The sequence below is a fragment of the Neoarius graeffei genome, chromosome 15 (assembly GCF_027579695.1).
Source record: "Neoarius graeffei isolate fNeoGra1 chromosome 15, fNeoGra1.pri, whole genome shotgun sequence".
In the NCBI taxonomy this organism is placed as follows: domain Eukaryota; kingdom Metazoa; phylum Chordata; class Actinopteri; order Siluriformes; family Ariidae; genus Neoarius; species Neoarius graeffei.
In genome coordinates, this window is record NC_083583.1 from 66,808,719 (window position 1) to 66,836,422 (window position 27,704).

Below are 27,704 nucleotides of genomic sequence, written 5' to 3' on the forward strand. Positions count from 1 at the left end.
TGAGGAAGAATTAGAAATGATGAAAGAAAATGCTGTTCCTAAAAGCACTAAAGATGCTCCGAAGTTTGGTCTAAAACTATTCAAAGGGAAGGTGGAGTTGTGATTCATTTTATTTATTTCAAAACAAAGTATTTTATGTGAATCAGCATAGATAAATGACAAGTCTGCGCCGCGCCATTATTACATTTGCATGCCGCGTTCGAAGTTTGAAATAAATGATTTTTTTAATGTGATTGTTTATTTTTTTAAATAATCACCTGTCTAAAAGAATGATCCACCTCAGGCTCAACTCTGTCTATTCACCAATATTCACTTCACCTTCGGTGAATAATTGTTAAATACAGTATTATTCAAATAGTGCTAGTATAGAGTCTTACTCACTGAGGATTTTAAAATTTGCCTAATTCGTTTACTAAATCCTTTAAAACGTACACTAACATGCCAAAAAGAGCAATACAGCCACTACTTTTCCCAGTCTGTGCAGTACACGATACCATTTCTCATCCAGCTCTCGTAATGTTCTGACACAAGTGACCTAGTGCAGGGGTTTTCAAAGTGTGGGAGAGTCAGCCCCCCCTCGGAGAGCAAATAAACAACCGCGCCCCCCCCCTACAATTTTTTTGTTGCTATACTTAATGTTCCATTCGTATTTTTAAAAAATGGTTGTTGTACACATTATTTTTTTCTTTTTCACATTTTAAACAGGGCGGCACGGTGGTGTAGTGGTTAGCGCTGTCGCCTCACAGCAAGAAGGTCCTGGGTTCGAGCCCCGGGGCCGGCGAGGGCCTTTCTGTGTGGAGTTTGCATGTTCTCCCCGTGTCCGCGTGGGTTTCCTCCGGGTGCTCCGGTTTCCCCCACAGTCCAAAGACATGCAGGTTAGGTTAACTGGTGACTCTAAATTGAGCGTAGGTGTGAATGTGAGTGTGAATGGTTGTCTGTGTCTATGTGTCAGCCCTGTGATGACCTGGCGACTTGTCCAGGGTGTACCCCGCCTTTCGCCCGTAGTCAGCTGGGATAGGCTCCAGCTTGCCTGCGACCCTGTAGAAGGATAAAGCGGCTAGAGATAATGAGATGAGACATTTTAAACATCTGTGCTTTTTAAAACATCTTGTTTTACACATTTTAAACATCTCATAGCATTGTTAGCTAGCACCCCTTGGCAGACAACACACTGTGGCAGTGGAGCATCTTCAGATCCAGTCCATGAAAATCCAAACTTTAAATAATCGTGGTCATACTTCCTTCTTTTTCCAGTCCCCCAGGATTTCGCGGGCCTTTTTTGTGATTGTTGCGGCTAAAATGTCTGATGTTGCGGGGGGGGGGTGTTTCCAAAAAAAATTGTGATGAAAGTTGCGGTGTTTTTTAGATTTTTGTTGCGATTACATTGCAGGAGGAAGTGAAAGTTGCGAGAAATTGTTGCGATTTTCTCTTTTTGTGATTAAAATTGAGTGATATGTTAAATATTAAGTTATTACTGAAAAACTATTGATTAAAAAAACAAAGACACTGAGAAATGGTCCTATAAACAACTTTACCAATATAAAAGATTACCAGGACTACAAAAATGCAGAAAAATAGGCTTTACTTATCCAAATGCACCTGTTGGTTCTAAAGTTAAAGTGCAGAGAACCTCACAGCACAACATGAAGTTACCTTAAAATATAATATAAATGCCTCAGCTTTCATATAAGAAAAAAAACTATTAATACTAGTGCTGTGTGCAGGCAGTCTCTCCTGAAGACTAAATTAAACAATAATTATAAACTAATAAAATAAATGGCTCAGGCTTCATAGAAGAAAAAAGCAATTTGAACAGAATCTCACAGTATGATGCTGAAGCTGCCTAAACAATGGAAAATAAAATACCATTTTGGCAAAAATGTTGGCATCCATTAATTTCTTGTATTAAGTAAAAAAAAATAAAGTGCACACAGTCCTTCACTGTAAACATAACACACTTTCAGTGTTGCCAGATACTGCTGACGTTTTCCAGTCCAAAATATGTTCAAAACCCGCCAAACTGCACTTGAAACTTGCCAATCTGGCAACACTGCGCGCATGCTGCTTCTCTTGAACACACGGAAGTAAGGCGGAAGGTAGTTTGTCGACGTCACCTCAAGACGACGCCAATGATTGGTCAAATTTGCGGGAACGTTGCGGTGATTGGATAAAATTGCAACACCGCCCTGAATTCGCGGGGATTGGTTGAATTTGCGCTGAAGTTGCAAATCGCAACATCCTGGAGGCTCTGTTTTTTTGCTTGGCCCAGACTCTAGGGGTGTTCACACGGCAACTTTTACTCCGGTGTAGCACCGGGGCTGCCCCGGTAGAGCGTTCACACGGTACAAGTTATACCGGTGTAGCCCCTGAAAGCTGCTTAAACCGGTGCAAATCTAACCCTGCTCGGGAGGTGGTTTAAGAAATTTACTCCGGACTAAATGCTAGTTTGCGGGGCAGCACCGATATAAAATGGGACGTCTGAACGCTACAGGGGTAGACTCGCTACGCGTGAGGAGAGTTGATTACATACGGGCATTGCATAATTTACATCCTGGTAGTCTATTTTGCGCTTCCAAAATGGCGAATATCAACAATAGAACTGCGTGTCTTCCAGTGTTGCCAGATTGGGATTTTAAGTGCATTTTGGCGGATTTGAACATATTTTGGGATGGAAAACGTCAGCAATATCTGGCAACACTGGTGTCTTCATCCACGTTGTTTTCCCGGCGCTTGATGATGCCATGACAACCGGGAAAAGGAAGTACATTTTCACGCATGCGCATATTTCATTTCCGCATTATTACTATCGGAAATGATAGTAATAATGATAGGAAATGATAGTAATAAAAGGAAATGATATCAAAACTTTATTACTATCAAAGGAAATGATAGTAATAAAGTTTTTGCTACTATAGCACGGTCGCAGAAACTGCCGTGTGACCGCAAGTGGGGCTGCACCGGTGCTAACACGCTTCTCTCTAGTAAGCAGGGTTGTGACGTGTGAACGCTGCGCAAAATTTACACCGGTGTAAGATATATCGCAACAAAATACATCGGTGCAGCATCGATGCAAATATGTGCCGTGTGAACACCCTATCTGTCTCCTCACTCACTGTAGCTTTAGGTACTAAAAACCGATCCATTTTGTCTCTCACGTTGCGCCCCCCCTGAAGAACTCTGGCGCCCCCCAGGGGGGGCGCGCCCCACACTTTGAAAAGCCCTGACCTAGTGTATTTTACTGGCTGCTGAGGTTCTCACTGTATAGGAAAAATGCACAAATTGAGACAGATGCAAAAATACACTCACTGGTCACTTTAATAGGAACTTGTTGATTCTAAGATTCTTGTTCTTGGCTGCAGGAGTGGAACAAAGTGTGTTCTGTTCTGCTGTTGCATGCTGAGATGCTTTTCTGCTCACCATGGTTGTAAAGAGTGATTATATGAGTTACTATATCCTTCCTGGCAGGTCAAACTGCTCAATCTGTCCATTTTCCTCTGATCTCTCTTATCAACAAGGCGTTTGTTTCCACCCACAGAACTGTCACTCACTCACCTGATGTTTTTTGTTGTTGTTTTTCACACCATTCTCTGTAAACTCTAGAGACTGTTATTTGTGTGTAAAAACCCCAGGAGATCTGCAGTTTCTGAAATACTCAAACCAGTCCATCTGGCTCAAACCAACACCCATACCACCGTGAAAGAAAGTCATACTTCACTGTGCAATCACAATTTTTCCCGTTCTGTTGTCTGAACATTGTGAACATGAATTAACTGAAGCTCTTGATTTGTATCTGTATGATTTGATGCATCGTGCTGCTGTCAATCAAGCGATCGGCTGATTAGAGAACTGCATCAAACAGACAGCAAGTGGATGTATGGGTGTTCCTAATAAAGTGGCTGGTGAGTGTATTTGTTTGCATTTAATATCTGTTTATTATGATTTGTATTCACATATTTTTCTAACTTTTTTGATGACTCCGCTTGGCATGTCTGTGACACTGAATCCTTTGAATCCTTGAATAATGCAGCACAATTTCTGCAGTGACAATGTTCACACTTTGACTGGTCTGCATACTCAGATTTATTCACTACATTTTTATAAGTGATTTTAATGTGTGAGAGAACTCAGCTCACAAACAGATCATTATTAGCAACTTACACACATGCAGTTTGTGTCCAGTGACTATCTTAATCCAGTGTCATTCGAGTGAAGGTGTCAGTATAACCTTGGTAGTTGTATATGTGTTTAAAGGGCCCAGGAGGCAGAAAATGATATAACGTCTACAGGGTAATTCAGATAAATTACCAACTTACTGCATGTAATTTTTACTGTGAGGGGGTCACTTGTAATTGTTCCATTGCCATAATGATATATCCCAGTGCATTTATAAGTTGTATTAGGTTTCAATTTTTCAACTTTCTCTGTTGATTCTGCATCTACAAAGAAAACATATTATTGTCATAAACACTTTATGTTGCACCATAACATGAAAAAAATATATTTAAGACAGTAAAATAAACAGTTGCTCGAATTAAGCAGTGTAGCATTTACAGCAACTTCACTGTTTACCTGTGCAGTTGTAGCTGAAGCTTCCATTGCAAGATTGAGGCCGGTCTTGCCAATGCAATTCCGCAGGAATTTTGTTTTCAGAAGTAATAACAGGCTTTACTGCAACAGACATATTTAAGAAATTATTATCAAAAATGATTCTTTAACATCCAGTGTGCAGATTACAAAGTAGTGTTATGGGTTATTCATACTATACATTCAAAATTCATGAATTAATGAGATTTAGTTATTAGGAACTGTTTATATTCTTAACTGTATTGTATATTATATATAGCATGCATGTATGCAATGTAACATATATGCATTTTTGTGTTAACCATGTACCTGGTTAATAAGTGCAGTATATACCTGGGGGGAGAGTGAAAGGTATCGACGTTTTGCAGGAGTCGTCTTGAAAACTCAGGTTAATGTTTGTGCAGGAGTTGTCCTTACTGATCTCAATACAATGGTTCAAAGCCCATATGGTCTCAAAACACACGTGTGATTCATTGATCTTGGGGGTTACATCTGAGGCATCTACCAAAAAAAGAAAATAATAATAATAATAAAAGCTGTTTAAAATATGTTCTTATGACACATAATAGCCAATCTATTATTAGTTGGTGTAAAATTGTGTACATGTTCTCTACACAAAATTTAACATTTAATCTTTGGAACATATAGTGACTGTTAACTTACATAAGGATCTTGTTTTAAAGGGTCCATTTCCCTGACGTGCACAGTCAGGATGAACCGTGAGGTTATAACTCCGGCAAGGCTTTAATAATTTAAATGGTATTGTAGAAGACATTGACTGTAGTGGGATCATGTTTCCATCTGTGTCTGTGAGATTAATGGTGTAATTCTTTGCAGATACATTCACTTCAAACCTTTCAGCTCCTTCTGTAAGATCGTAGTTGCCTGTAAAGTAATAGTTTCATGTACCTGGTGACCAAAACAATATTATGACCACAAGTGGAAGAACCTTTGCTTTAAAATTGAGAGGTACTTACACTTTACGGGTGTATCTGTGGAGAAAAAAGAATGACAAAATTATATTTTATATTTCGATGAAGTAGAAATGTAATGGCGAATAATAAGAAGGTGTGTGTGTGTGTGTGTGTGTGTGTGTGTGTGTGTGTGTGTGTGTGTGTGAACAAACTAAGCAGCTGTGTGATCCACCTTTGTCTTGTTACCTGGTGCTGTGGTGGGCATGAGTGTGGGTGAGCTTGTGTTCATGGTGGAGCCATTGCGTGTGGGGTCAGGGGTGCTTGAGTTTAGGTTATCTGTAAATTGTCAACAGTGTGAGTAGGTTGTGAATTTACAACAAAGCTGCTCATAATACAATCTGCATGATATGATACAAAAAATAAGATTAGTTACTATGATGCTCTTAATGCAAAGTTACACATGATTCAGGGTTTGGATGTTTTTGTTTGTTTGTTTTAAATCCAACACTTTATCTCAAAGTCTCAAGTAAGTCTTTTACCCAAAATGGTATGTTTTATTAAAGATAATAAGCATTTCTGACTGACTGGACCTGTTGGGACATGGGGCGTAATGTCTGTGTTGAGAAAAAGCATTGAGTAAAAGCTATTATCAATAACTTCACTTGATTCATTCTTCACAAAAGTGATTATTACCTGCTGTAGTCATGGTTATGCTTGAATTTGGGTGTTGTTGCATGGTGGTGTTTGGGGGAAAGCCTGTTGTGTTTATGTCTGTTACTAGAACAAATATAATACATGAGTATATCAACATGTACATAATACAGTAAAACGTGTGTACATATTAATAGTTATATCATAAACATTTATCACATTACTTCATTGGCATCATTAAGCAAAATTAAGAGATGTTATCTTTTTCGTTCAAAGTTGTGTTTGAATGGTGTTGTTGCATGGTGGTGTTTGGGGGAAAGCCTGTTGTGTGAATGGTTGTTGCTAGAACAAGTATAATACATGAGTATATCAACATGTACATAATACAGCATGTATAAAACGTGTGTACGTATCAATAGTCACATCATAACCGTTTATCACATTACTTCATTGGCATCATTAAGCAAAATTAAGAGATATTACCTTTTTCGTTCAAAGTTGTGTTTGAATGGTGTTGTTGCGTGGTGGTGTTTGGGGGAAAGCCTGTTGTGTGAATGGTTGTTGCTAGAACAAGTATAATACGAGTATATCAACATGTACATAATACAGCATGTATAAAACGTGTGTACGTATCAATAGTCACATCATAACCGTTTATCACATTACTTCATTGGCATCATTAAGCAAAATTAAGAGATATTACCTTTTTCGTTCAAAGTTGTGTTTGAATTGTGTTGTTGCATGGTGGTGTTTGGGGGAAAGCCTGTTGTGTGAATGGTTGTTGCTAGAATAAGTAAAATCCATGAGTCTACGAACATGTATGTAACACAGCACATACCAAACAGTGTATTTACACTATAAAGCTGAAAGTATGTGGACACCTGACAATCATACATAATATGCATTTAAAGCCCGTTTGTGCTTCGAACAGCTTTCATTCTCTTGCGAAGCCTTTCTACACGAGTCAGAAGTGTTTTTATGGGCTTGTGTTTGAATGGTGTTGTTGCATGGTGGTGTTTGGGGGAAAGCCTGTTGTGTGAATGGTTGTTGCTAGAACAAGTATAATACATGAGAATATCAACATGTACATAATACAGCATGTATAAAATGTGTGTACGTATCAATAGTCACATCATAACCGTTTATCACATTACTTCATTGGCATCATTGAGCAAAATTAAGAGATGTTACCTTTTTTGTTCAAAGTTGTGTTTGAATGGTGTTGTTGCATGGTGGTGTTTGGGGGAAAGCCTGTTGTGTGAATGGTTGTTGCTAGAACAAGTATAATACATGAGTATATCAACATGTACATAATACAGCATGTATAAAACGTGTGTACGTATCAATAGTCACATCATAACCGTTTATCACGTTACTTCATTGGCATCATTAAGCAAAATTAAGAGATATTACCTTTTTCGTTCAAAGTTGTGTTTGAATTATGTTGTTGCGTGGTGGTGTTTGGGGGAAAGCCTGTTGTGTGACTGGTTGTTGCTAGAATAAGCAAAATCCATGAGTCTATGAACATGTATGTAACACAGCACATACCAAACAGTGTATTTACACTATAAAGCTGAAAGTATGTGGACACCTGACAATCATACATAATATGCATTTGAAGCCTGTTTGTGCTTCGAACAGCTTTCATTCTCTTGTGAAGCCTTTCTACACGAGTCGGAAGTGTTTTTATGGGCTTGTGTCCATAGACTTTCTAGTTTATCCCAAAAGTGATCAATAGGGTTGAAGTCAGAGCTCTATGCAGGCCACTGGAGTTCCTCTACTCCACAATCTCTCCAAACCATGTCTTCATGGAACTCGCTTTGTCCACATGGGTTCAGTCATGCTGTCTTTGTATCATTAACATCACTCTTCACTCGAACTAAAGGGCTCAAATCCTCAAAAAAAAAAAGCCTCAACCTACTATCACTCCTCCACCAAATTTACTGTTGGCAGTATGTTCTGGTAGGTTGTGTTCATCTGGCATCCACCAAGGCCAGATTCATCCATCAGACTAGCAGATAGTGCAGCGTGATTCATTACTCCAGAAAAGACATTTCCATTGCTCAAGAATCCAGCTGACGTTTCTCATTGTGTATAGTGATCTTAGACTTGTGTGCAGCTGCTCAGCCACAGAAACCCATTTCCTGAAGCTCCTGACACACAATTCTTGTGCTGATGTTGCTTCTAGAGGTAGTTTGGAACTCTAGTGAGTGAGGCAACAGATGATAGGTGATTTTTACATGTTATCATGCTTCAGGACTGGGTGGCCCTGCTCTTTGAGCTTGCATGATCTGCTGCTTCATGAGCTGTTGTTGCTCCAAGACTCTTCTGTTTCACAATTTACTGTTGGCTGGGGCAGATTTACTGTAGCATGGCGGATATTTCACAAATTGACTTATGCCAAAGATGGCATCCTATGACAGTGCCACTTGACTGAACCTTTCAGAAGAGCCATTCTACTGCTGGTGTTTGGCGATAAAAGTGAAGTTGCATGGCTGTGTGCTTAATTTTATGCACTTGTTAGGCTGAACTCAGTGATTAGGAGTGGTGTCCACATACATTTGGGTGTATCAATGTACTTTATCTATAATCATGAAATAACCACTTATCACATAACTTCATGACTTCATATGTAATAGGAAGCTATTACCTGTCTCATTCAAAGTTCTGTTGGGGGTGCGTGAAGGAGAGCCTGTCATGGGACTGTCTGTTGCTAGAACAAGCATAGTATATGATGATATCGGCATACACAGTGGATATAAAAAGTCTGTACACCCCCATTAAAATGGCAGGTTTTTGTGATGTAGAACAAAATAAAATCAAAATAAATCACACCACATCATTTTCCGCCTTCAGTGTGAAATTACAACAAGTGAAATATTATACAATCATAAACAGTTTCGTGGGAAAATAAAAATCATACAGTAACCTGGTTATATAAGTGCAAACACCTCTAAACTAATGCTTTGCTGCAGCACCTTTTGATTGTATTACACAAGGCTTTTTGAGGTAAGAGTCTACCAAATTAGCTCATCTTGATTTAAAAGTATTTCCCCACTCTTCCTTGCAAAAAACTTCCAGATCGTGAGGGCATCTCCTGTGCACAGGCCATAGATTTTCACTTGGATTTAGATTGATCTTCTTTTGGTGAAGCTATTCCGTTGTTGATTTGGATATGAAATTCCTCTTCTTCTTAAGCTTTCTCATAGATTTCTGAAGGTTTTTGACCAAAATCAGCTGTATTTGGAGCTATTCATGATTCCCACCACCTTGATTTTAGCCTCAGTCCCAGATGAAAGAAAGCAGCTCCAAAGCATGATGCTGCCACCACCGTGCTTCACCATGGAGGTGATGTTCTTTTAGTGATCTTGTTTTTTTTTTTCTTTTGTCCCAAACATAGGACCAAAAAGTTCAACCTCATTCTCATTAGACCATAACACATTTTGCCACATGGTTTGGGTGATTGTATGTACTGTATATTTTTGGCAACATGTGTATGTTTTGGCTTCTGTCTTGCCACCCTAGTCCATAGCCCAGATATGTGAAGAATACAAGAGATTGTTGTCACATGACCAGTACTTGTCAGATATTTCTGCGGCTCCTTTAATGTTGCTGTAGATCTCTTGACAGCCTCCATGAGCAGTTTTCTTCTGGCCTTCTCATTTGTTTTTAAGGGGCGTCCAGTTCTTGGTCATATTACTCTCATGCCATATTTTCTCCATTTGTTGATGATGGCCTTCATGGTATAGCTAATGCTTTGGAAGTTCTTTTGTGTGCCATTCATGATTGATACCTTTCAACTATGAGATTGCATTAATGCTTTATAAGCTCTTTGCGGACCCTGTCCTTTGCAGTAGCATACAACCAAGAAGATGTCAGGAAAATCCTAGAGGAACAACTGTACAGTATTTGGGGTTAATTAGAGTCACATTAAATGATAGCACTAATATTATTATGTATTAATATACATACTAATGAATACTTAACATGACTTTGAATGGGATTGGTTGATTCTGAAAACATCCCCAATTATTAAAGTGTGTGCACACTTGTGCAGCCAGGTTACTGTAAATCTTTTTATCCTTTTTCATTTTTCCCTAAAAAATGTGATGAGATGATCACCTGAACCAAATCTTATTTAACGAGGAAAAGTATAAAAACCACTGCTGTGGCCATCACTATCCTCTTGCAATAGGACAGGTTTGGATGGCAAAACCAGTGCTAGTAGTACCTTAAATTTAATTGGAATACAAAAATATCTATTCATCAAGCCAAAAGAGTTAAAAAGAAAAGTTTTGAGTGAGAAAAAGAAGGGTTCAAGTCTAGCTTTACTGGCAGAGGGATACAGTGAGTGTCAGGTTGCTTCCATCCATGTAAAGATGTGCGTCAGGTGTTAAGTTAACTTTTGAAATAAAAGAGAGAGATTATTACCTGGTGCAGCTTGGATGATAACACTGTCCAAACCTGCGGTCAGAAAAGCACAAGATATGAGAGATGGCACTTTGTGAAAGTTTTAGGATCATTTGAAATGTAAAAATGTGCCAGATTTGTTTGCCTTCAGGGCAGTAATGATGCAAATGCAACCTGAAAAAAACAAAAAAGGTTAGATAGATAGATAGATAGATAGATAGATAGATAGATAGATAGATAGATAGATAGATAGATAGATAGATATTGAAAAAGTGATAAAGTATAAATTAAATTAGAGTCCACCGTAGTGACTGATTCACTTGTGCCAACTGGAGTTACTTGAGATGTTACGGCAGCTGAAAATCAAACAATTTTTTTTTCCCAATCAGAAAAATTAAAAATTCAACCAACAATTTTTAATGACACAAGAATAAGCACAATCTCAAAAATGAACTAAATAAGTGTTTCTCAAAGAAACAGTGAAAACATTATGTAACCCTTTTACGCATACTGTCCACACTCATGAACAATCAATTTAAGGCTGTTTTTTTTTCTTTCTTTTTTTTGGTTTGTTTGTTTGCTTGTTTTGCGGCTTTTTTATATATATTTTAGTAAAATATAAGATGTAAATCTCCTTGAAGTCACTTGAGATTCTTACTGTAAATTTACGTAAACTTCTGTAGCTCTCTAGATTATATGTCATTCGCAATCTTTACTAACATTCTATGTAATATTAAAAAATAAATAAATAACAAAAATATCAATGTAAAAATATGAATATTTTTTAATTGTGTGTCAATCCCAAATTGTGTGAATTTTATATGTTTAGAAATTATATTTTCAAAAATGCCTGTCTTCATTACCGTATTTTGAAAATTGGAAGATTGATTTTTATTTTATTTTACAGTCCGTTTACTTCTTCACACTTGATATTGGGACACAATCCAAATTCCTGTATCAGAGAGAAAATCTAAAGAATCTGAGTATGTGTCAAAGTAATTTATGCACAAAAGGCGTCACTTCTGATAGATTTGTAGCTATAAAAGAGAGAAGGGATTTAATAGATAGCTGAAATCATACATGAGAATGAAGCAAATTTATGAAGTTCAGTTAGTATCATGATTCCTGATTTATGTTAACTGTATTTTTCATACAGTTGATATTTTATTAAAGCTAGATGGCCTTTTGATTTCATAAAATCGGTGAAATTTAGTTCCCTCTGAAATGTGGTCACTGTGATGCATGTTTATTTCTGTAATATATCTCACAAAATATCAGGCCATTCTATGGCCGGGAAGTGATTTAATTTGAGGGGATTAAAGCAAATAATGTGCATGAAATCGCTCGCTTTGCGCAGTCAAGCAGACATGGAAGTCCATGTGTGTGTGTATACACAGGTTTACCTTTGACCGTGCATTGATAGTTCCGTCATTCTGTCGCTAAACGAACAGCTGATTAACACCGAGGTGCTCACTGGCCACCGATATTTATTTATTAGTTTGGTCCTGTGTTTCCTTTCTTTCATAAATAACATAATTAATTTTTTTTCGCAGTCCGGTTTCCATCAAATTCTGTGCTCTGATTGGTTTGCGAGCGGGTCCATATCCTACGATACAGACCCTGGTGATGGACCTCTGGTAACTCGCATGTTCGCAACAATAACAAGCATCGTAGCAATTTTTGTCAACATTTATTTTTGCATTTCTCAGGAGAATAGCATTAATTTTACATCATGGATAGCGATAACGACAGTCTTCACAGCGAAAGCAAGTTTTACTACCCTGAGGAAGAAGAAATAAAAGAAAACATTTCAGGAGAAAGCTAAAAACCTGTAACTGTTGCTAATGCCGAGCAAAAACATGGCTGAAGCCTGAATGACTCAATTTTGTATAAATAGAGGACTACATAGGCGGCAAAATGTAGTTTTTTTCCTGCCATGGAAGTGCACTTGTATACCGAGGAGGAAGCCATTTGCATTACAGCCGTGAATGAGGATTCAAAATGGTGGCTCTCCTCGGCTCGGTTTTCCCTTTCGGGCGCCCTCGTTTTCTGTTAGAATTTGGTAAAGAAAAAAATAAATATATTATTTACCAGCTTAAGGTCAGTCCGTATGGTGAAATACCGTGACCTCGGCCTTGAATACTGACCTCAGCCCAAAAGGCCTTGGTCAGTACTTTCAAGACCTCAGTCACGGTATTTCACGATACAGACCTCCCAGCTGGTAAATAACATATATGTCTTTTCTTCTCACTTTCACTGTCTTTCACATTTCATTCACACATTCACATCCTCCATTTTTCTCTCCTGTTTCAAATTTGTATCCCACAATGTCTTGTGCGAACGGGGAAAGCCCACCACGTGATGCATGACATAATATCTTGAATTGGGTCATGGTGAAGCAAGAAAAAATAGCAGAGAATTTAGGGCCACGTGGCCTTAAATTCATTAATTGTTCTATTTTAAAAACCCTAATAAAATTGGAAGTCTGTGATTCGAATTCAGTAGCTTTTGATCCACTAAACAAAAATAATTATGTGTCGGGGAAGATTCTTTTTATGACCTACACTTGAAAAATCTGAAAGGTGGTCTACCTTTAAATGATATTTGAAATATAATTAACTGTAAAACTATTTCAGATTAGAGAAGATTAGAGAAACTGACAGAGTGTCATTATTGTTGGCATTGGATGCTGCACTAATTAGTAAAATAATGGTTTTTTTTAGCTGTCCTTGCTGCGTGTTATAAAAGTTTGTTCTTGTTATTATCATAAGTTTGAATCCTGATGACGCCACAGCCACACACACACACACACACACACACATACACACACACATATATAGAGAGAGAGACACTAGCCAATCATGTGCATCTGTAAGCTCAGGTATGCAGAAGAGGGTAGATAGCGCTTTCCTATGAGTGCCCTGTGACGCAGCATGAGCAGCAGTTTGAAAAGATGCGGTTGGCTGATGGTTCACATGTCTCAGAGGAAGTATGGATTAGCCTTCACGCTCTCTGCTATGATAAGGGAGAACTATCTGGAGGGCGGGAACTGGGAGGTGATAAATTTAGGAGAAAAGTATCCTTTTATAACACACAGCAAGGACAGCTAAAAAATAACCATTATTTTACTAATTAGTGCAGCATCCCATGCCAACAATAATGACACTCTGTCAGTTTCTCTAATCTTCTCTAATCTGAAATAGTTTTACAGTTAATTATAATTCAAATATCATTTAAAGGTAGACCACCTTTCAGATTTTTCAAGTGTAGGTCATAAAAATAATCTTCCCTGACACATAATTATTTTTGTTTAGTGGACCAAAAGCTACTGAATTCGAATCACAGACTTCCAATTTTATTAGGGTTTTTAAAATAGAACAATTAATGAATTTAAGGCCACGTGGCCCTAAATTCTCTGCTATTTTTTCCTGCTTCACCATGACCCAATATTACGTCATGCATCACGTGGTGGGCTTTCCCCGTTTGCACAAGGCATTGTGGGATACAAATAGGGGTGGTACGGTTCATGAAAAAATACCCGAACCGTTCGGTTCACTTGTCTCGGTTCGGAACGTGTGTGCGTCGCATGGTTCGACGGTTCATGCGCGGCATGTGCAATGTGGCCTTGTGCCTGTATGTGACCTCAGACAATTTCTCCGGCGAAAGAAGAGGTTTGGAGTGTGGATTGCTGCAAGTCATGTCACCTGTAGAACTGGCAAGTGGGAGAGAAATGGAAGGCCGCCCGGAGTAGGACTGCACGTTAAATCATTAAAAAATCGCGATCTCGATTCACACATACACGTTATCTCATTTCGAAACACAACGATTCTTAAGCATTTTATTTCACGAGCGGCATCACAAACAAATGCTCCCATTTCTTCACGGATTTTTTCAAGCGCCCCTAAAGGCAGCACTGCCGCTGACTCCTCCCTCGACCTATGGTAAAGCATCTTTACAACACGTGATTCAGTCAGTGGAGGAAGCCCGCCTGCAGTTGAGTGTGTGGAAACCAGTGTTGCCAGATTGGGCGGTTTCCCGCCCAATTGAGGGGTTTTGAATTCTACTTTGCGGGTGAAAAATAGCTTGGGCTGGTTGACAAAAATTGGGCGGGTTTGATGTTAGTTCGGCGGGTTTTTATCAGATGTTTATAAATATTTCGCACCATAGACCTAGTTTACCCAGTACCCCTTAGGTATTTTAAACAACCATCGAGCATTGGCCTAAATTATTCATTAACAATAAACATTAATCTCATTAAGTATTATTTAAACAAAAAAAAGTCGATGTAACTGTAAGACTAAAATGAATGTGTGTAATGTAGTGCAGAAACTGAATTCATAAACTAGTAAATAAGAATGATGCAATCCATTCTCCATTTTCTCTTCTCATGTTATATTCAGCCATGCATCGTAGCCTAACTTTTTTTTTTAAATTGAAGTATATAAAACAGGTACAATCTAACAAATCCACAAAAATCAGGATAACAGATGAAGAAAATACATGTATGTAGACAAAAATAAATTAAGCAGAATAACTAGGCCTATAAAATTAATAAAACAAACAGGATAAATAAAAAGATAAATAAATAAAAAGATAAATAAATAAAAGACAAATAAAAAATAAATAACCTCAGCAATGCAGATGTTATAAACAGTGCAATAAACATTTTGTATAAAAAATTGTGCCAAAGAATCATGAACTCAATTCTAAGCAAAAAAATCGTGATTCACATTTTTTCCAGAATCATGCAGCCCTACATGGCAATGGTATTTGCAGATTTTTTTACAGCAGAGGAAAGGAGCACAAAGCCTTCGTGAAGAGGTCACCTCATACAAGGCCACAGGCTGCATCTCTCTGGATGAAGACTCACTCACATGGTGGAAGAACAATGAGCATAAGTATCCTCACATTGCTAAGTTGGCACAACGTAACCTAGCGGTCCCAGGTACATCTGTGCCAAGTGAACGTGTTTTCTCAACGGCAGGGGACAGTCACTGCAAGTAGGTCTTGCCTCTTGGCAGAAAATGTGGACAAACTGATTTTCTTGCAGAAGAATATGAAAATAAAGTGAACAGAGGAGTGTTGTTTTTAAAGTACAGTGTGTTTAATTTTTATGCAATATTTTATATTGATAGCCAGCCCTTTTGTTTTTAATATTTAAAATATTACAGTGGCACTTTAAGTTTAGATAAGAAATCCAGCCATATGTTTCCAAATACTGCACTTTAATTTCAAGTGAAAAAATGTATCTCACTCTCAGGTATCACTCTCAGGGAATACTATTTTTGTGTTGAGCTGGTTGAATGTATGCTCCACTTTATGTTTATGGCCTTTGCTATTGTTATGGCCTCATTATAGGCAATTATGTTTAACATATTCTGACTTGGGCTATTCAAAAGCCTGAGCTGAGAATTCCTCTCTTTTTCTTTTAAGGGATAAAATTTTTGTAAGAGCTACACTATAGTTGGCAGTTTCATAAATGCTAAAAAGGCACATAAGTTCCTGTAAATGACAATACACATTCTCCTTTTTTGCCAAATAAATGAAAAGCATGTTGAAATCATGAATGTCTTCCCTCTTGCTGTATCAAAATCTCACCTAGCTTTCCTCAGTGATGGTCTGTATTCCAAATTGTGGATAATTAAGCTATATGTCATATGCTGAAGTATATTTCTGGAGTTTTAAAGATTAAAAGAAAAAATAACAACAAGAACCGTACCGAACCGAAAACCGTGACCCTAAAACCATGATACGAACCAAACCGTAGATTTTGTGAACCGTACCAGCCCTAATATATATATATATATATATATATATATATATATATATATATATATATATATATATTCTTGTTCAGAGGAATATGCGTAATTTACACCAATCAGTCATAACATTACGACCACTGAGAGGTGGTACCTGTCAAAGGGTGGGATATATTAGGCAGCAAGAAAGGGAACAGTCAGTTCTTGAAGTTGATGTGTTGGAAGCAGGAAAAATGGGCAAAACGACTTTGACAAGGGCCAGAGTGTGATGGCTAGATGACTGGGTCTGAGCATCTCCAAGGAAGGACAACTGGTTAAAACAGAAAGATGTCAGCATTAACCTTTTCAGCATTTTGTGCTACAGGAGCTCTTCTGTGGAATTGGACCATATGGGCTAGTCTTCATTGCCCCATACGGATCAGTGAGCCCTTGACATCCATGACCCTGTGGTCCTTTGGATCCTTTTGTTCGTTACTAACCACTGCATACCAGGAACACCCCACAAGACATGCCATTTTGGAGATGTTCAGTTCCAGTCATCTAGCCATCACAATTTGTCAAAATTGCTCAGATTCTTACATTTGCCCATTTTTCCTGCTTCCAACACTTTCTCTTTCTTGCTGCCTAATATATCCCACCCCTTGACAGGTTCCACTGTGATGAGATAATCCATGTTATTCACTACTTCACCTCTCAGTGGTTATAATGTCATGACTGATCAGCGTCGAACAAAAATGATGTGGGATATTAGATAGATGGAGTATGAGACATACAGTATGAGATGTACTGTATACATCTCCAACTACATTTCTGTCCAAGTCTTATAAATAATCAGATAGGGGAGCATCATTGACCATGGTTTATGTATAGCACAGCCTGGTTGTTATAGCAACGCAGAGCACATAAAAGCTATTTCAGGTTTTTTTTTTTTTACCACAGCTTCCTGTGTGCTGAAACCCCACCACCACCCCTCCGCTTTCCCAAGCTGAGAACACTCTACTTTCGTTTCTTTTGTTCTGCTTCATGTCTGTGTTCATTTATGTGCTCGGATGTGCGTAACATGTTTTCAGAAATGGCAGCAAGTCAATTAATTCTCTTTAATACTAATAGTAGTCATTAATAAAGTACTACTCAAGGAAAGGAAATGTATGTAGACAATATACTGTTACTGATCAAATCCACATTGTATTTATAAAGGCAATGTTATAGTATGGTATATAGTTTATGGTATATAGTTTATGGTATATAGTACAGTATAGCTTGTATAGTAGAGTCTACATGACTAATAAAGCAGAACTAAAATTTGCAAGAGCGCCTTTTGACAGTCGTTCTCTTTTCCGGATGTGGCTTTGCTCAACTCAGTTCACAGCTTAAGCTGCACATGTACAGCCAACACACTTTTTTTTTTCCTTTTTCACATTCCACCCCCTTAATGGAACATTATCTTTTCTTTAACTTACTTAATCTCACTTCATTCAACCAGCTTTGGGCAACATAACATAACATAACATAACATAACATAACATAACATAACATAACATAAACGATAGCATACATTTAACAGATCATCAGAAATTAGTTCTTTCTCAACTACACAATAACACATGATGAAACATTCTGTGGTATAAATAACATCCGATCTTCATAAACAGTGTGTAGATGCAGTGATGATAATAATAATAATAATAATAATAATAATAATAATAATAAATCAAGGTTGGGTAAGATTGAGGTTAGGAGTTGCAGCCATTTTGAAAAAGTTCAGCGATGCCGTCAAAGTGCATTTACTTATTACACATACAAAGTAGGTACAAATTTGCATAAATGAATCATCCTGTAATTATATTTAAAATGCATAAACCAGAGCTTATCAGTATGTGTTTGTCTGGAATCATGAACTGCTTGATAAATCAAATTATGCTCTTACATCATATCGATAGAAATATCAGATACAACATTCGATCAACATTTAATCATCAGAATTAAAATAACCGATGCTCAGGAAATTCCATTAGAGTTTTTTTTTTCCACAAACATGAACATGTCATTCATCCACACCAACCTCAGTGATGTGCTTTAACTGATGAATAAAATGCTAGTTAAATGTATCGCATGCAACGTAGCTAAATGAAATGATCGTATTCATGTGTATTCAAAGAAAAGTAATGATTTCTGTATGAAACTAGCTGACATTACACCGCAACACTGCATCGACACTTTATATATTAAGTTCAGCTACTTATAAGATGACGACTTATAATGTGGCTTTTTCCCAGCAGAAAAATAAAATACAATACTTTACTGCGTCCTTTCTAAAAGTGTAAAAGGTCAAATATATTATTCTGTTTGTGGTTATTATTTGGAAGGCCATGAATCTTGTTGGTGAGATTATTATTATTATTATTATTATTATGGTGATACCACTGTGGTAGATGTCTATGTCTGCATATAAGATGCATTATTATATTTTTATACAAAATCTGATTTTTGTAACATTTTTATACTGTACACACACACACTCATAAGTATATATATATATATATCCATTATCTATACTGTACACACACACACACACACACACACACACACACACACACACACACTCATAAGTGTATATATATATATATATATATATATATATATATATATATATATATATATATATATATATGTCCATTATCTGTAGCCGCTTATCCTGTTCTACAGGGATGCAGGCAAGCTGGAGCCTATCCCAGCTGACTATGGGCGAGAGGCGGGGTACACCCTGGACTATATATATATATGTGTGTGTGTGTGTGTGTGTGTGTGTGTGTGTGTGTGTGAGAGAGAGATATTAAAATTGTTTAAGAATACACCTCGAATCTTATGAGTCTCATATCGAAGGATATTGGGTCTGTTTAGACGTAGCGGAAGTGTAGCTAAATGATGCTGCTTGGAAAAATTGTTCTGCATTTACTATTTTATATCCAAAAAGCATCCCTGATACATTCTTGTGTAACAAAAGTGCCTTAAAAGAACTCATGTGTAATCCAGACTCACATTCCTAATTTGAGGTAGTATCATAAATAGTCAGCTTATTACTGTTTTATACACAGACACACACACACATATATATAAAGATATATATATATATATATATATATATATATATATATATATATATATATATATATATATATATATCTTGCGTAAAGTATTAAAATAACATTTTACTGCTTGTGAAATGCCTTGTAGCTGTGTAAGTCTTATCAGGTTTATACACATGGTCCAGTGCTCAGCTTGAATGATCATTCTGGTGTGTGAGAACATGACTTTAACTCTCCACTTCCTCAACGCTACACATCAACAACACAGTATTTCATATACGTGCAACTTCTTACATCTGACATAAGAATGGCACAAGGGGGTACAAATTTATGTACTTCTTTATTTTACAGACGCACAGTCGACTAATGAGCTTGCGATTCTTAGGAAGAGACACCAAGTCGAGTTAGATTGAGGAAGTGGACCGAGGCCTGTGTAGACCTATAGAGGCAAACTGTATTGTGCACGATACACCCAAAAGGAACCATAGCTCTGATCAGAGCGAGACGAGGACATGCTCGACATCAAAAGTGTCCCGGTTCTGAAAGCAGCTTCAAAAAAGAAAATGTTGTTCGACAGGCATTAAATCAGAGCATGAAAGATCAAGAGCCAAGATGCTGGATTCAGTGCTGAGCAACACACAGTAAAACCATTCAAGCAGCCATTAAGCATCAATACTGTGTTTTAAACCAGAGCCTCGGTGGACACACCCAAAAACACACATCTTATCAGGTCCCAGCAACAAACACCGATCACACACACACACGCACGCACATATATCGAATTCAAATCTTCATCAGGAGAACACAAAATGTTTTCTGTTGTTGTTCCAACTAATCTATAATCATGGAAGAGTTTTTAAGTACCAAATCCAACATTATCTCTCATCATCTCCGTATTTAGTATCAAATTTCACATTTACGATATTTATTATTTCTTACAATAATCAGATAACTATGATAGTATATTTATTTCTCCAGTCCAAAGGATGTTGTGTCTTCATTTGAAGAATAAAGGCCTCGTTCAATTATACTGTCATTCTCAAGAAATCATTCAAAATCCGATTTAAGGAGCCATAATAATAATAATAATAATAATAATAATAATAAAGCATTCACTATTATTTAAATGGCTTGCCATAGCCAACATCCTTGGTCTGAGCAAACAAGTAAAAAAAAAATTTATACCATTGAACATAATGTAATATATTTAGACACATAATATATAATGTGACTCACAGGGAAGAACGTTTACATAGAAAAAAGATCACCATTTCACAATTTAGCTTGAAAACTGCTTCCTGAATAAAACATGCCACTATAGAAAAGTTTCCTACTCACATAACACTAATCCTGCCAGGACCAGGAGGAAAGACCTTGGTCCAGGGAACTTTGCCATAACGGGGTGTAAGAGGCCTCTTCTAAGACACCATAAGTCCTGTTGGAAATACAAACAATCAGTTAAAACATCCTGGAACACATCCTGATTTAACTTGTAATGTATAATTTTGCTCAAAGTTGTTGTTTTTTTTCTTCATGTATATTTGAATGTTTTTTTTTTCTTTCTACTTACGCTTTCTTTTGTTTTATCTAATCAGTTGTCACAGTTTCCTGTGTGTTTTATGGCCCGGCGTTCTCAAGCTTGTGTTAGGCTTGACAGACAGAGCGATGTCAGGAACACTCTCACCTTCAGCAATGCACTAAGGGTGTCTTAACAGGAAGTTGTATTTTCAGCTACGCCACATCTCGCTCGCTTTGCACTTCTGCCTCATTTGTTGAAGCTAAGAAACAACACTGTAAGAAGATTACACATTCATAATGTAAACGTTCAACATCCACGACTGATTCCCTTGTATGATGTCAGAGAAATCCTCAATACTGCTGTCAACTTAGATGATTAAAAAATTAAAAGCCTTTGAAAATCATGAGCATCATGAGAACTTTGTTATGAAAGGCCAGTCGTGCTAATTTCCTGTTTTACTTCTGAAGTGAAATTACAATTTGTCGGATTATTAAAGCATTTTGGATGGGACGATGAACTAAAAGAGCCAATATAGTCCTAAAACCCACTGAGTTATTTATTTATTTACTTACTTATTTATAACCATTTGGAATGTGATGACTGCTCAGTTTTGAGCAGTCATCATATTCCAAAGCTAACTAAATCTGAGGCAGCAAATGGCTGAGGAAAAAAAATCTTAGCTAAGCTAACACAATCACCAAGCTAACATTATTCTCTTTTTCTTGCTAACAGGACTCTTTAGCTCGTCAGCTTCCTTGTTTTCTGACCACTTACAGTAGTGTAGCAGATTTAATATGAGCTTTAAAATGCATGTTATCCCCTCGGGGACTTTCCATAGGACTGCCATGTATTAATGCTCTCGCGAGATCTGTGTGTGTGAGTTGGAATGGTGGGAAAGAGTTCTAATAAACGGATGAAGATCTGTGTCTCCCTCCGAACGTGTGTCTCCTCAGTTATTACAAAACTCTGTTTATAAGATAAGTACCAACGCTCGGTTACATTGGTGGCAGCGGTGTAGGTTGAATTTGTTTTACGAACGGTTATTTTGTAATAGTCGTTTCTTTTACCAGTTTTTGTATACCGCTGTTAACTATCCGTACCTAGCTTTGCACGTACGGCTTCCTCTGCTAATTCAGACCTAAGCGTGGAGAAGTTAGTGGACAATTCAAAATGTATTTCAAGGAGGAAGAGAATTTGGATGCATTTCCCTTTCGTCAGGGGAAGGATTGTCACGTTGCTCGAGTGAAGATTGACCTCCCACCTCCGTTTTGTGGTGAAGACGACAAACAAAGTTTTCTCTGCTGGGCACGTCAATTTGAGGTAGCAGTGCGCGCTCTCGCCGAGCGGGGCAATGAAAGAAACTTGTAAGGATTCTGCCAACCCGTTTGAGCAAAGCTGCATTCCTGTTGTGGGATAATCTGCCCGCGACAGTGCAGAGCAATTACAGTGCAGTGAAAGAGAGACTCAAAGAAGCCTTTGGTCGTAAGCAGAGTTTGAACCGTTTCAGGACCGACCTGTCGGCTCGCCCACGTGCTCCTCACGAGAGCCTCGTTGTTTATGCTGCTGAGATCAGCCGTCTCGTTTCGGAGGCTTTCCCAGACTATGGCGAGAATGCGACTAGAGAGGAGAAATTCCGCCGTTTCCTTGGCGGTCTCGATTTTGAACTTAAACTCAAGTGTCATGAACAAGGTGCCACAGACATGGAGGAGGCGTTGGTGATTGCTGAGCGTTGTGAGAACGCCAGAGAGGCAGTCAAGCAGGACTTTGCCTCCAAAGTCACAGCAGCTGGCAGCGCAGTAGGGCATATTGCCTCTGTTCATTCTGTGACTGATTATGGAGGGCTTCACAGGGCGGTACACAGCCTGACGGAGGAGCTTAGGGAGATGAGAGTCGACATGAAAAGGATGGCGGAGGAGAATCAACGGCTGCGGACGAGGACGAGTCCAGGGGGGTGGCGTGGCTCTTCTTCACCAGGGAGGATGTCATGCCGTTGCACCTGTGGAGGCTATGGATGCCAGTTGCAGGTGTCACATGAGCCTCAATATAGCCGTTCGCCTGACAGAAGATTCCCGTCACCTGGCAGAGACCGGGGCCAGTTCACACCATCCCGCAGTCGGAGCCCTGGTGCTACCTGGTCACCAAGAGGACGCAGCCCCAGCCCGGGTTGACGCATGCAATATGAGGACAACGCTCACAGGAGACAGGGTGTGCGCTTCATCTCCCCACACAGCGACCACCAGTCCAGCCATCAGGGAAACGGGGTGTAGCTGATGTTGCGGGCCGAACGCCAGCTGCCCTTTCCTTGGGCCCTTCAACCACTACCTGTGGCAGCACCCCTGTAATGTATGACTCTGTGAACAGCACTGAAAGTGAGATCCCTGTAGCCTATGTTAATGGTGTGATTGAAGGCACAGTAGTGTTGTTAGACTCTGGGTCAAGTGTGTCTCTTATTAGTGCTGACTTCCGCACGTCTGTCCCTGCACTTCGTAACCATCCCCTGAAGAAAGACTATGTCAGTGCCCGTGCAGTGAATGGACAAATGTTGGACACTTTGGGTACTATATCTGTTGTTTTGTGGTTGGGGACAGCATCATGGCAGCACACTTTTCATGTAATTAGGGGAACTACACAAGCTGTGCTTTTAGGTTGGGATTTCATGCTGAAAACCAATGCTCTTTTGGACCTCCCGTACGGCAGGGTTCAACTGCAGGGCTCCACCATCCCCTTACTTACGAGAAATGACCTAACCCCTGTATGCTGTAATGTCACCATAGCCAATACTATGATTTTCCCCCCACTTATTGAAGTTATTATGCCTGTTAATGTCCTTCCACCTACATCATCCGAGGTCTATTCGTGTAATTTTGTCGGCTATTTAGAGCCCAATATCCCTGATAGCGCTAGCCTAGTGGTAGCACACACAGTTACATCAGTGAAAAATGGGATGACTTGTGCTTGGGTCTTGAACCCCACTAAAGGTGATGTTGTTTTACAACAAGGCACTCATCTAGGGGAGATCTACTCTGTCGACGAAGCAGACGTATATGCACTACCACACGTTGTGGCCACGGTGGCTGCTAATGACCCCTCTTTTTCTGATTTGACCCCCCCGTGTCCCTAGCCGATTTGCCTGTCTCACCATCACAGAAAGCGGCTCTGTCTGCATTGCTCCTACGGTATAGGGATGTTTTTTCTTCCAATGATAGGAATGTCGGCAAGTGTACGCTTGTGCAACACCGTATCCATACAGGGAATCACCCACCAATTAAACAACGGGCCTACCGCACCACTCCTGAAAAAAGGGCCGAGATTGAGAAACAAGTGGCTGACCTGCTAGCTGATGGTGTAATTGAGGAGAGCTGCAGCCCCTGGGCCTCTCCGGTCATTTTAGTCAAAAAGAAAAATGGTCAGTGGAGATTCTGTGTTGATTACAGGCATCTTAACAGTGTGACTGTGAAAGATTGCCACCCTCTGCCGCGGGTGGACGACACACTGGATTCACTAGCTGGCGCCGTGTGGTTCAGCACGTTGGACTTTTCAAACGGGTTCTGGCAGGTCGAGATCGCTGAGCAGGACCGTGAAAAAACGGCATTCACTACAGGTAGGGGTCTTTACCAATGGCGTTCTATGCCAATGGGTTTATCTAACTCGCCTGCCACGTACCAAAGGATGATGGAGTTAGTTCTGAGGGGTTTGCCTTGGAATATTTGCATGGTTTACCTAGATGATGTCCTTCTGTATAGTAACACATTCGAACAGCACCTCTCCAGCTTAAGGGAAGTACTCGCTAGGATTGAGGCCGCTGGGCTTAAGTTAAATCCGTCCAAGTGTCACCTTGCCAGAAATCATGTAATTTTCCTAGGCCATGTAATTTCCCGGCAGGGTCTCCAGCCCGATCCAAAAAACACAGATAAGGTCAAGAATTGGCCTGCCCCTCAGTCCACGTTAGAAGTCAGGGCATTTGTGGGTTTATGCTCATACTATAGGCGCTTTGTACGCAATTTTGCCAAACACACTGCTCCCCTGAATCACTTAATGGGTAAAAATGTGCCTTTTCAATGGACTGTGGACTGTGAAGCGTCGTTTCATTACCTTAAAGACGTGCTATCCTCTGCTCCCATCGTGACCCTCCCAGACTTCAGTATGCCCTTCAGGGTGTTCACTGACGCCTCTAGGGAGGCTGTAGGTGCTGTTCTGGCTCAGATAAAGGAAGGGGTGGAGCATGTGGTGGCTTACGCCAGCCAGACTCTGAGCCAAACACAGCGGAGATGGTCAACATTTGACCGCGAGCTGTGGGCAGTTGTATGGGCTGTTCGCGAATTCCGGCATTGCATTGGGCTTAGGCCTTTTACCATTGTCACTGACCATCGTCCTCTGTTGGGCCTGCAACGCATGGTGCTTGGTGATGACCCAACTGGCCGACAGGGTAGATGGATTTTGGAGCTAGACCCCCTTAACTGGGATATAGTGTATAAGGATGGTCAACATCACATGAATGCTGACACTCTCTCCCGACGCCCGGAGAGAGACAGCCGAGCTGATTGTGAAATACACCCACCTGACACCACAGGAGGGGTTAATGCCGTTCAGCAGCTAATAGACAGTACCACACCCTCCCCTGAGCAGCCTCAGACAGTAGCCTGCGGGTCATTAGGAGCATCTACTGGTGACCCAAGGCCTATTCAGCCACTGTTTTTCGCCTTGGACCATGACCTGGCGGATGTTAAAGCTCATCAGGAGGCAGATGCAGATATTCAGATTGCAGCTGGCTAAAATCATCACGAAAGCCGTCTAGGGCGCAGTTGAGGGGGGCCTCTATTAATGTGAGGAAACTGTGGGCAGAGTTTGATCGCCTGCTCATGCGAGATGGACTGTTGTGTCAGTCTGTTGTCTCCCCCTGCAGTGGTGAGAGGCTCCATCAGATTGTGGTCCCCTCTTCACTGGTGCCTGACCTCCTGAAGCAGCTGCATGGAAGCCCCGCGTCAGCCCACTTTGCAGTGGAGCGTGTGTGGGAACGAGCACGTCAGACTTGCTATTGGCCATCCATGTTCAGAGACATAAAGAAATGGTGTGAGCAGTGCAAGGCATGCCAGACGCGTCGGTCCCCAGTGCCATCTCGTGCTCCACTGGGAGGCTCTGGTGCGACTCGTCCTTTTGAGAGAGTGGCGGCCGACATTGTTGAGTTGCCAGTGACTAGCAGAGGAAATAGGTATGTACTGGTAGTCGAGGACTATTTTACGAAGTTTGTTAATCTCTATCCCCTACCTAATCAGACAGCACAAACAGTGGCACGGTGCCTCTTTGAAGATTATGTACTGGTACAAGGTGTACCTGAGTGCTTGCACAGCGATCAGGGACGGCAGTTTGAGGCGGACGTTGTGCAGGCCCTTTGTCGTCTGTTAAAGATAACAAAAACGCACACTACTCCCTACCATCCGCAATCGGATGGGATGGTTGCGCGCTTTAACAGAACTTTGATTGATCAACTGGCTAAAACATTACTGGACTGTGGGGGTGACTGGGATGATTATGTGAAACAGGTGGCCTTTGCATACAATACCTCAGTTCATGCTAGTACACATTACACTCCTTACTTTCTTACCCATGTGCGCGAAGCCAGAGTCCCAGTAGACGTACTGATACCTACCCATGTTCTTGAGTCGCAGAGTCCTGAGTCTCACACAGAGTTTGCCTCCTCTTTACAAACAAAACTGGACGTTGCTTTCAGTAGAGCCAGAATGCGTAGTGCTGAAGCTCATGAGCGCCAGAAGCTTTACCATGATGAGAGGGCAAGGCACAAACCCTATGGAGTAGGTGCTATGGTGTGGCTTGACAACCCGGTTGAAAGTCGCATGAAACTAGCCCCTCACTGGAAAGGGCCTTATCAGGTCTTGCAGGTGATGGACTCAGGTGAGGTTCCCGGCCTCACTTACCGCATCTCCAACCCCTTCAATAGTGATGAGCGGCAACAGGTCGTGCATTATAACAGACTGAGACCTTATACATTACCAGTTCAATTGCCCCCTCAGCCATTGACATTAGACACTTCCTTGTCCCCCATCCCTGGTTCTCCTGTGTTACCAGATGCTGGCCTGGATGACCTGCCGGCTTCTGCTGAGTTGCCTTGTTCTGCAGAGGCCACTGTGTCGCCTGGACCGGTCAGTAGCAGGGCAGGTAGGGTGCTTAGAGTGCCTGGTCATTTGAGTGATTTTGTTGTTTACTGATTGTGCATTTGTGACAAGCTGTTCCGTGATCTTGTCGGGAAAAAAAAATGTTGACATAAAAACAAACAAACAAAAAAAAACAGGATGTGCAATGTTGCTATATTGTATTCTCTATGCAATGGGTCTAGGCTGGTGTTTAGCCGGCATTGTCTCTGTTTAGTGTGGTTTTTTTTCATATCTCATGCTGGTTTTTTTTTTTCATTTCATGCATTCCCTCCTTGTTTTGTGTCTTGTTTTGTTATAAACGGGACGTTTATTCTCGTTGGGGGGGACGTATGTAGCAGATTTAATATGAGCTTTAAAATGCATGTTATCCCCTCGGGGACTTTCCATAGGACTGCCATGTATTAATGCTCTCGCGAGATCTGTGTGTGTGAGTTGGAATGGTGGGAAAGAGTTCTAATAAATGGATGAAGATCTGTGTCTCCCTCCGAACATGTGTCTCCTCAGTTATTACAAAACTCTGTTTATAAGATAAGTACCAACACTCAGTTACAGTAGCAATAAGGAGTAGCACTTCTTAAACCAGTTGCTGTACCGTTTATCTTTACCAG

The 27,704-nt window shown here is 39.9% G+C and overlaps 1 protein-coding gene across 13 annotated transcripts in view; it reads right to left on the reverse strand.

Annotated features, from left to right (window-relative positions):
* Positions 1-21,116, reverse strand: part of ptprc (protein tyrosine phosphatase receptor type C) — a 52,469-nt gene extending 31,353 nt beyond the window's left edge. The window contains exons 1-13 of one of the 13 annotated variants that reach the window (XM_060941778.1): positions 20,978-21,116; positions 20,746-20,842; positions 10,581-10,613; positions 8,800-8,862; positions 7,563-7,643; positions 7,341-7,421; positions 6,192-6,275; positions 5,745-5,834; positions 5,562-5,576; positions 5,248-5,469; positions 4,918-5,085; positions 4,570-4,668; positions 4,314-4,436 (exon numbers count right to left, since the gene is read on the reverse strand). In XM_060941778.1, coding sequence (XP_060797761.1) covers positions 4,314-4,436; positions 4,570-4,668; positions 4,918-5,085; positions 5,248-5,469; positions 5,562-5,576; positions 5,745-5,834; positions 6,192-6,275; positions 7,341-7,421; positions 7,563-7,643; positions 8,800-8,862; positions 10,581-10,613; positions 20,746-20,803 — 1,117 coding nt within the window. In that variant the 5' untranslated portion in view covers positions 20,804-20,842; positions 20,978-21,116. Of the gene's footprint in view, positions 1-4,313; positions 4,437-4,569; positions 4,669-4,917; positions 5,086-5,247; positions 5,470-5,561; positions 5,577-5,744; positions 5,835-6,191; positions 6,276-6,405; positions 7,543-7,562; positions 7,644-8,799; positions 8,863-10,580; positions 10,614-20,745; positions 20,843-20,977 lie in introns of those variants that run through there. The other 12 variants (XM_060941781.1, XM_060941780.1, XM_060941783.1 and 9 more) reach the window with 12 other exon arrangements.
* Between the last annotated feature and the right edge of the window lie 6,588 nt (positions 21,117-27,704).